Genomic DNA, 10755 nt, shown 5'->3' with positions numbered 1-10755 from the left:
ACATCAGCATTTCTTTTTAAAAATACCTACATATAAACACCATATACAAGAAGTTCACAAAGCAGAACCAGGTTTTAAAAAAGGAGTCCTTCCTCTCTTTTTCTTTCCGTATTTAGAAAAATAGACTAAAAAGACCCGTCCTCCCAGGATATAAAATGCCCAAAGAAAGAGAGGGAAGAGAGAAAGAGCGATAGGTGGGGCTGTGCTGATATCTTCTCGAGGAGGAGGAGGTTCAAGGGATTGTGGTCCTATAGCGGCCGGTCTTTGTCCTGAGATACTCGCTGTGTGTAGAAGAGGATGTAGGCCTGAGCGCGGCAGACCTCCTCCACCGAACACACGTTCATCTTAGAGTCATTACAGTGAACCCAGAAGCCTGCAGGAGAAAAACAAGGAAGAGCTACTGAATATGAAGGTAGAAGAAGAAGCAACATGAACGTGAATCTCCTATGATTAGGGTTTCAGATTTAAAAGGTTTCCACAAGGAGGCCCCAGATCATCAAAAACCCCACTTCACTTAAATCTTCTGTACTCACCTCCTTCTGTGTTGTAGCAGTAGGAGGTGTAGTGGCCCGAACCGAAGCCCTTCCCATGATGCATCACCACAGCGGAGAGGTCATAGAGGAAGTGCTTGGGGCGCGGCGAGCCCGCAGAGCTGGGGCTGCTGGGACTGGAGAAGGGCTCTCGGCAGCAGTACGGCTCCATGTTGAGAAGCTGGTCGAAGCTCACGTGGACGCCGATCTTCTCTCGGTGGTTCCTCCCAGACCACCTGAGGAACAATCACAAGACAGGACACCAGTCAGCCAAACATTGAAAAGAAATCTAAACGTTGCACAGACTAAATATGATCTTATTTAACTGCAATGCATCTCTGATTTTAGCCTTGAGGTTCGAGACGGAAAATATAAATCAAAAGTTGAGAGGATGCTCTGTAGTTAAGAGCATGAGAGTAGCTGCTGATGCCATTTTAAATGGGCCTTAAATTAGCAGTATTTGCTTTTTTGTGCAATAGATGACATCATTTTAAATTTATTTCCCCTGTATGCTGCACTTTTCCAACTGGAAAATGTACTTCATGTCATCTTTCGGTTGATAAAAAGCTACTTGGCCCCAATTTTTGGCATCAGACCGGCTTCCTGATGTCTGAGTGCAAGGGAGTAGTTTCAGGGACAGATAAAACAAATATATGAAATATAAATCACACAAGATTTATGTTGCGTTTCCAGCTAAAAGCATGGCAGCTGGTAGAGATCAGGCAGGGTCAACTGTCATAAAAAACAGCCTTCAAATATGTGTGTATTTGTTGCCCTGGTTCGTGAGCTGCTGTGTACAATTGGACTTGTAGGGATTTCATTGAATTGTCGACAGGGATGTGACATCATCATACCTGAAGCGTTTGAGGTGTAGCCGCAGGACCTGAGGCAGTTTGTGGACCATCAGCTGTTTTTGTGCTTCGGTCAGGAGGACCGATTTGGAGGAAGTCCGCCGTCGAGCAGCTGCAAACAGAAAGGAGAGAGTTAACGCGCAATACAAACATTCACCGTCTGATCCGACACTTTTATTTACCCTAAATGTTGATTAAATATGTCTCACTTACAGCCTAATTAATCTGACTCGCCTATTACGTTTATAAGCTAAAATTATTGATACGATATGAGACGTTAGGAACTACAACACCTCTGTTACAGAGTGGAGGCTCCTCGCTCACAACAGTAGAGACACCGGCTGCAGACGGCGCACAAACCCACAAAACAGACACGTTTAATGTTTGCCTGTTCTCAAATTACCCACAGAACATTAATCAGTTAATCAGTGACAGCTGTTATGTGACCTGCTGCCAGCAATGTTGTCATTTTAACAGGTGAACCTAAAGGCTAAAAATAAGACGCCGCAACCCGACAGCACACTGCTCATTTTCTCTCGCGTAAGGGTTGAGCCTACTTGCTGGAATAGTAAACTAGGTTTCATTACATACAGGAGTCCAATGTGACTGATTGTTTTTCCAGTTATTAGTCAGACCCCATGTGTTTCCATACATGTAACACTTAGGGCTGCACGGTATGGTCAAAAAAGTGATATTGTGATTATTTTGACAGATACTGCGATTGCGATATAATTCATGATTATTATGGATGAATAAATTTTACATCACAATTTTCATTGTCATTAAAAAACTAGTAAAATCATGATGATGTGGCATTTTTCTCCCGGTCTCTGCCAAACAAATATGTTTTATTACATCTGGAGAACAGGCTTTGTTGGCCAGAGCATCTCTGCAGCACTACAACATTTCACGAGAACATTGTTTTGTGACACATTTTACCTTCAACATGAATACACTCTGGTTATGTCGTCTATTTTTGATGGTAACATTTGTATAATTGCAATATTACAATTACAACAATATCACGCATGGCAGACATAGCAAGACGTAAGGACGTAAAAGAAGTAAGAAGACGTAAACAGACAGAGAGGGAGACTGGAAAGTGGAGAAAAGGCGTGTTAGTGTCTTGTATCTGCAGAGATTTTCTTATTTTCTCACTTTGTTGCTGCTCGGGACGCTTTACCAACCCAAAATGTGGCTATTTGACGTCCTGGGAATGAGACTCGACAATCAACTGTCTTTGTGGTGCGTTCAGGAACAGCTGAGACAAATCCTACTGATTCTACCTTTAACTTTAATAGTCTTTGAATTATATTAATATGACGTGAGCTTCATTTAGCTTTAACGAAAAATGGACGGTAAAAATGTCCCTCAGCGGGAAACTTTTTGCTTTTATACTTTGAGTACAGAAGTTGAATGAGTACTTCTACTTTTACCAGAGTCTTTTTGTACACAAGTATCTGTACTTCCAAGTATCCGCTGCCGTACCACCAGACTAAGGAGCAGCTTCTTTCCTCAAGCTGTTTGACACCATGTTGTTGTACAATGACTATTAACTGAACCTCTGAACCTTTTAAACAAACCATTCCTGTCATTTGTGGCATGACAGTGATGCTGTCAGAACGAACCACAAGAATGAGAAAACCTGTTAACATTTTGTCTCACTAACACTGCTGATAGTTTTCAGGATTCCTCAGACAAGTATCAACATTTGCTTGACATGTTTTCATCCAGCATTGTGGGTAAACAGTCGTAAATGAGACGATGATTATCACTTAAGCCTCTGTTCAAAAGAAACAGATCCAGGACATGTTTGGACGAGCTTAATACAACAACTGGGATTAGCGAGGGAATAGAAAAAACAGACCAGGTCTGGATTTAAGGTTCATATGAAAGCCAGATGTAAATTAGGGCTGCAACTCACGATTATGTTTATTGTCGACTAATCTGACCAATTAACAGATTAGTTTTGTCGATACAGTTTCAGAAAATGGTTTAAAATGTCGATCAGTGTTTCCCAAAGCCCAAGACGACATCCTGAATATTCAGATATTCAGTCGACTGTCATTGAGCTTTAAAGAAACCAGAAAATATTCACATTTAAGAAGCTGGAATCAGAGAATCTAGTTGACAACTGATTAAATAAGCGATTAATCACAGCAGCTCTAATGTGAGATATAAGTGTATATGTTGACGTGAGTTCACTCACAGTTACAGTGGTCACAGGCGTAGATGTTTCCCTCCAGCGCTTCAGTCTCTGTGAACTTGGCCAGCATTTCCGTCAGATGGCAGGAAGCCTGAGCAGCCGACTCCCTGCTATTACTGTGATACCGCTCCGGGAACTCCAGGGACAGATCCCAGAACGGCTCCACAGTGTTGGAGCGATGATCGCAGGCCAGGCACGTCACCTGCAGACAAGAGTCGGGGGGGATAAAAACATGAGCGTGGTCACAGAAGATGGATCTAACTCTCCTGTCTCTTATACCGTCTCGAAACTATAAAATATAAAAAACACCATGTGGGAGTTTGCTTTAATTTTCATATGTAGTACAAATTTCAACCTAGTCTGAGTCAGCGCTGCAGTTAACAGCCACAGGGCCGAGATACCCCCGAACCTCCACGGACACACAGTCCTCTATTCAGCAGGAGCAGGTGTCGCAGTGTGTGATCAGCCTCCACAAGTAGACGCTAATCTGTTGTCCTCACTCCAACTCCACACACACTCCCACATCTCTCCTCCATCAGTTACTTTAAGTGATACAGAGCTCGTGGCTCGCATGTCTCCGGAGAAGCAAAAATACAGGTAGCATGCTTACACCTAAACAGGTGTTTTTTGGCGCATGAAGGCGTAAAATTAGTTGAATTATTCTTAATGTATGTGCTTTGTTATTTTGAGGACGATGTAGTCAAGCAAACGTGGTGAATAGATGAAAAAAACACCTCTATTTCTATCGGTTGTAACTCAAGGAGCAGAGGTACATGACCACAAAGTTGTACTACTCAGGTTAGACATGCAACTAACAGTTATTTTCTTTCTCGTTTTGACAGTCCAAAACCCAAAAAGTACTGGATTCTTAAATAATGACAAGAAAACCAGAGAGCCACTCACCAGAAAACTAGAATTTATAGCTTTTTTCTCAATTTTTGCTTGTTGTTTATATCCGTTTTTGTTATTTAGTCTTCTTTTTGTGCCAGGGGAACATAAAATCATGATAAAAAACAGTTTTAAAGTCATTCAGCTGTTCAGTACAGAGTCAAAATTAGATCATACAAATTTATGACACAACCTTTAATATAACCTTCTGTCACATGGAAGAAAGTAATTGTTTCAAAAGGCCTTCTTGACTTGCTTTACAACCACCTTCCCGATAAGATGACATTTTCAGTACAAACTACCAGAAGCTCATGAATGCGCCCACACAAAAGTCACGCAACACAAAACAGCACCGCTGCACTGCCATCAGTGAATGCCAACAAGGTGAAAACCAATTTTCGCCCAATAAAGTTAAATGATTATCAGAATGGTGGCAGATTATTTTTCTAGTAACGCTTCAGCTCTCCTCAGTGTCAAAGTTCAACACTGTGTAAATGTGCTACAAGTTTGGAAAAGAACAACTCAATCTTAGAAATATAATCAACATTTTGGACTCATGTCCGAGCTGGAAGCGTAACATTCACTCCAGGATTTAAAGTGACGGATGAATCCATCAGGGTCGATTTACTCTGAATGATAAAGTGGATACAGTTCAGTCAGAGTTGACGATGGCTGATGAATTAACAACTCAACCAGTGTGTGTGGGCGGATCTGAGTGGGTTCATGTGTGCAGGCATCGTGATGTGTGAGTCAGATGGAGCTTATGATCACTGCGGAGTCGGTTAATGGTTAAGTGAAGGTGACTGCAGGTAGGTGGGTGCGTGCGTGTGTGCGTGTGTCATACCTGGCTGAGGAGCTGGCCGTGAAAGATGGTGTTGACCACACTGAGCACCTGCTTGATCAGCCGTTTCTGTGGGACTCCTGCGGTGGTCGTGTGCTTGCCGGTGCTCTCCAGCTCGTGCTGCACCTTGTCCAGCAGCTCACACAGGAACTCCTGAGCGTCCTGCTGAGCGTAGCCCCTGAACGCCGGGATCAGCTGCCACACCGAGTGGAGCATGGCAAAAGGCGATACCAGCGCCCACTTGCCAGACCACATAACCTGGAATAAGGTGTGCAGCTCGTGGCAGAGAGAGATGTGCTTCGAGCTGGGCTCTTTGGGTTGTATCAGCTCCATGCTGCGGCCCCGTGAGGCCCCGCCGCTCAGCCCCGCCCCGGAGCCTGAGCTGGCCTGGAATCCCTTCCTTTGGGTCAGGTTGGACTGCGACGAGGCCTTCCCCGCCAGCTGGCCGTGGACGGCGGATGCTAGTAGCTCCAGAGCCTGGGTGAGATCCAGGCGCAGAAAGCACTCCCTGAAGACATGCAGGTGGCTCAGCACCTGCAGGATGGAGTTCATATAACAGGTGTTGCCTAAATTCCTCAGTCCCGTCACTCCAGGCGTGACTGTAGGGCGTCGTTTAAAGGGCGAGCCGTCCTGTTTGGTACTCTGCTTGCGGCGAACAGGTGTTTGGGCAGCGCGGGGGGTCACTGAGGGTGCTTTGGGTTTAGATTTGGTGGTAGAAGATCGGCTCCGTGTTTTAGGAGTTGGTTGGACTTTTTTCGTCCGTCCAGCTTTCTTGGGGGTAGCAGTGGCAGGGCTTTGAGTCCTTGGCCTGCGGGTGACAGACGGGGGCACAGGGGTTTTTGTTTTGTGGCGTACCCTCAGAGTCGGTGTTGTGACTACAGAATCTGCAACTCTCTGGCTCCTCTTACGTAGCCGGCGACTTTTCCTGAGAGGGGCGTTCTCCAGCTCCTCCTGTAGCTGCCTCTTTTGAGCCCGCCTCCTCTCCCTTGCCTCCCTTTTCTGCTCCTCCTCCTCCTCCCTCTTTCTCTCTTCTTCCTCCCTCTTTCTTCCGCATTCAGTCAGTCCAAACCAAAAGCGGAAGACGCGTCCCATAAGCGTCCTACGCCGGTGCCAAAGTGCAGTAAACATCCTGTCCTCGTCCCTCAGCTGCAGCTCGCGGGCTCCGGATGGCATGACGGCGTCAGGGGCGGCGCTGGCAGAGCGGAGAGTGCGCCCACTGCGGGTGGTAACCTCATAGCGCTGGCTCTGGATGGCACTGAGCGTACTACGAAGCAACTTCAGGTCTCCGGTGGCGTTATCATTCAGGACATAGTCGTCACACAAATAACAAAAAACATAAAGTTCGTTAACCTCGATAGCCAGCGGGTGGTGCTGCTGCTGGAAATGCTGCAGAGCGTGTTCCTCGATGTAGCGCCCACACGCCACATGAGCACAGCCCAGGCAGGCCCATATCGACTCGGTGGTGTTGCAGTCCACGCAGTGCCACTTCTGGGGGTTGAGGATGGAGTGGTCTGGGGCCAGCCGCAGCCGCCCCACATGCTTACACCTGTCCATTACACACGCCCGCCGGCCGAGCTGGCTGGCTGGCTGTGTCAGTCAATAACTGACGGTCTGTGTGTGAGTCTGAGTAGGTGTGTCAACGTTTCACACTGGCTTCATATCACCATGGTGACCATGGTGAGCTGAGAAATGGGACCCTCCCAGGGCATGGTGGTTTCTAGAGGAGAGGAAGGAAACAGATCTGGTTGGTCAAGATGAATAGATTGAAGAGAAAAGCAGGTGCAGGGAAAATAAATTGAATCTGTGCTTCAAAACAGAGAGTAGGATCTGAAAAAAACCCAAATAATTAAAATGCCTTTTCTGTGTTCACTTCATTTCACTATCTACCAGGACGGGCCAAAAATGTAGTTAAACAAAAAAGGAAAAAAAACACACAAATGTGTTTTTATATCATAATGACATCCTGTTTTTTTTGCTGGAAACACGTCGACCCACGCAATAAAAATATTATCTCAAAGCCACTACATCTAATCCATGACTCTTGTTTTATGAGGCCATAGCTACACACAATAAACGGTGGCAAACTGCCCGGTGGCCAGCAGGATATAAGATTTCCTCACAGAAGCAGAGTCCGACAGTGAAATAACTGGTTGATAAACATGTCTGCGCTGAGTGTGACCAGGCACATAAAACAGAAAGGTGTCACTAAGATGGGCTTTTGAGCGTGAAAACCTGAAGCTTTTCCAGAGATGATAACTAAGATATAAAACCACAGACACGATGACAAAAGCCACGGCGCCTTCACAAGGATATGAACATATTTTCCTCTATCAAAATGTTCTTATGTGACGGACACAGAAGGTGCAAGAGCGCCAGGATTTGTAATCCCAGCTTCCAACTGCAGGAGAGTCGTTGAACGATCGATTGTAAGCTGGTTTACAGGCAGAATAACAACTATCCTCAAGCAGAGAACGAAACAATCGGCCTCTTCTGGCTTCTTTTCACATCCCTGGGGGTCTGCGGACCTCGGCGTAGAAAAGTGGGGATCCTTGAGTGGGCTGAGGGGCGATCAACCCCCCCAACGGAGGTCAAAGAAGTAAGATTATCCAACAAAAGGGGGACTGAGCTTGCAAAGTGGTGCACCTTTTGTCTGGGTACAGGACTACCTTCGCTGGGGGGAAATGAAAGAGCGGAAGGCGAGGGAAGAAAACTGACTGAAACGGCTTTCGGTAACAGAGACGGGGAAACGACGGAGGGACTGGAAAACAGCTAACTTCAGAAATGTTTCTCTTTCCGTCGTCTCTTCGCCTTCGCTCCATTAAAAAATAAGCGAAATGAGCTTTAAGAATCGAGGTCAACGTAGGTGTCTGTTTATCAAAGTCATAATGTGCGAGTGGGTGTGTTGATTCGATGAGTGCTCGTCAGATTGTGCAGCCGCTCGAGAAACAAATATAATCTCATTGTTGTCAAGGATCCAAGGGGTTGATAGCTGGATAAATCAAAGGGCACGACATCTTTTAAAGTCGACTCTTCGGGCGAAGGAAAGACGCAGACGCAGATTATATTCATATTGTACATTAATCACCACAGAGCTTTAGGAATAAAGTTATTATTACAGCATTGTGTTCATCAGATTGTGCAGCTGCTGAGATATAAATAAAACCCCACTGCTGTCAATGATCCCCAGAGTTGATGACTAACCTTTAGTCTTGTTAATAATTATAAACCATAAAGAATAAAATGTTGAATCAGGATAAAGATGAGGAATAACGTGGCACTTTGTGGTCGCCCCAACTTTACTGTCCACACACTGAGGATTATCCACATTGCACATTACAGTAATCACCCCTGAGCTTTAAGGATATAGTCATTCATTTGATTTATACATAAAATAAAGTAAAGAAAAGCGTGTGGAGACTCTTGTCCCAGAGTTTCTCCTGTCACCAAAGTTTTATCAGCCAGTTAGCGCGCTTTGCCTCGGGTTTGTCCTTGTGACTGCATGGTCTCAAGTGGCTGAACAAACCCCGCAGCCTCACGTTAACACGGGTTAAATAAAGCAACAACAGCCTCTATAAGCGTGTCTTACCTTTCGACAAGCTGTACGACAACACGGCAAAGCGAGACGCGCGATAAACGTCGTCGCAAACGAGCCCCCCAACTTTTCAGCGGCGTTAGCTCCGCGGCTAACGTTAGCTAGCTGCTACAGCGAATCACAAAAACACTGAGATGAATCACAAAGAAAATACAAACCAGGGCAAACAGTGCCAAAAATAATGACACAAAACAGCGGGTGGTAGTGTACAAGTAGAGCACATACAGACAAGCGCCACTCAGATCAGCTCTTTAGGTTTTATTGTATTAATTCAAGAGATTAGTGCTGCTAGCTCTCCCTGCTAGCGTTAGCCTAGCATGCTACCTAGCGCCTTAGCCCGTAATCCAAACAAGTTCACGCCGTTTCAGCCGGAGGTCGGGTCCCGGAGGCGGGCTCGGCGTTTAAAACCCGACCCCGCCGGCTGCGTGTGACCGAGAACGGACACACAATCGTCCGCGCTGTGACACATTTGGGAGAAAATGAGTGTGAGCGAGAAGAAAACAAACATACCGAGCCTCTCCTTCACGGCAGCACCTCCTCTGTTACTAAAGTGATCGCCATCTTGTCAGTCCTCGTCGCGTGGTGTGTTGGGAGCGCGTTCTCGATGCGTGACGTTGTTGTTGTTGTTGTTATTGTTGTTGTGAAGGGGGGTGAAGATGTTTACTTATATTATCTTCTATTAAAACTATTTATGTGTATTTAAATCAGTGTTAAAATGTCACTCTACTGTTTTTAGTTTAGTTTTATTGTGGTTATTTGTGTGTTTTTAATGTTCCTGTCAGTTTTGTTGTACTTGTTTGTGCCTCCAGGTTGTAAACTACTGCTGTCACTTGTTGTTTATTGTTTGTTGTGTCAACTTTTCTGAAAACAATCAACAAGCTGAAGAGGGGCTGGACATAAAAAAAGAAATCACAGCTCTGCACTCATGTTGAAATAGAAGTAGTGCAGGTTTTACACCACTAGAGGGGAGTGCTGCATCATTTACCCCCCAAATAGTTTATTATCGGAGACAAATCGATATTTAATCAGCTTTATGACACTTTCACTTAAAAGTAAAAGTACAAGGAGCAATGCCACAGGATACAAAATGTTAAATTAGATCACAGTTTCCTCAGCAAAATGTCTTTAAAGCATCCAAAGTAAAAGTACTCATAATGCAGAAAGGCCTACATTAGAGTGTTATATCATCACATGTTATATTGATGTTTAAATGAAAAAAAGTAGTAGAGAATATAAATAAAGATGCCCAAGTAGCTCAGCTGGTAGAGGCTTGTTCCTCGCTGCAGCATCCCAGGGTTTGAGTCCGACCTGTGGACCATCCCCCCTCTCTCTCATCCCATTTCCTGCCATCTCTGAGGCGTCCTATCAAAATAAAGCCATAAACAGTGCCAGAAAATACTTTATACTACCAATAAAAGATACTCATCCAAAATAAACCAAAGGGCTCACACCTCATTGGCCAAAAAGCAGCTGACAAGGGCCGACTCGTGCCAACAGTGTGGGACACGCTGCAACAACGAGGGCCAAACACCATCACCAACGACGTTGGTGGCTGGTTCGATTCCCCGGCTCCCCCCAGCTGCACGTTGCTGTATCCTTGAGCAAGATACTGAACCCCAAGTTGCTCCTGGTGAAAATGTCGGCAACTTGCATGTCAGCCTCTGCCATCAGTGTGTGAATGGGTGAGCTGTCAGTAGGCTGGAAAAGCTCTGGGGAAATGCTCCTCCATTCAACTATAAGGGGTATTCACACCGACACACGGTAACTGGCCGCCTCCAGTCACTTCAATGAGGGAATGGCAGCAGAGGGGAAATGGTTTCGATCACAGTGGTTGGACAAAGAAGTGG

General features: G+C 45.4%; 1 protein-coding gene across 1 annotated transcript; it reads right to left on the bottom strand.

The window, feature by feature from the left end:
- usp44 (ubiquitin specific peptidase 44) lies at nucleotides 1-9471 on the bottom strand. The gene is made up of 6 exons (XM_073481129.1): nucleotides 9419-9471; nucleotides 5320-7033; nucleotides 3591-3789; nucleotides 1385-1493; nucleotides 534-766; nucleotides 1-373 (listed from the first exon to the last, which is right to left on the bottom strand). The coding sequence occupies exons 2-6, from the start codon at nucleotides 6868-6870 to the stop codon at nucleotides 249-251; spliced, it is 2217 nt and encodes a 738-aa protein (XP_073337230.1). The 5' UTR covers nucleotides 6871-7033; nucleotides 9419-9471; the 3' UTR covers nucleotides 1-248.
- Between the last annotated feature and the right edge of the window lie 1284 nt (nucleotides 9472-10755).

This window comes from Pagrus major, chromosome 14 (assembly GCF_040436345.1).
Source record: "Pagrus major chromosome 14, Pma_NU_1.0".
Taxonomy (NCBI): domain Eukaryota; kingdom Metazoa; phylum Chordata; class Actinopteri; order Spariformes; family Sparidae; genus Pagrus; species Pagrus major.
Note: the sequence above shows the minus strand (reverse complement) of the source record. Positions and strands in the feature narration are given on the sequence as shown.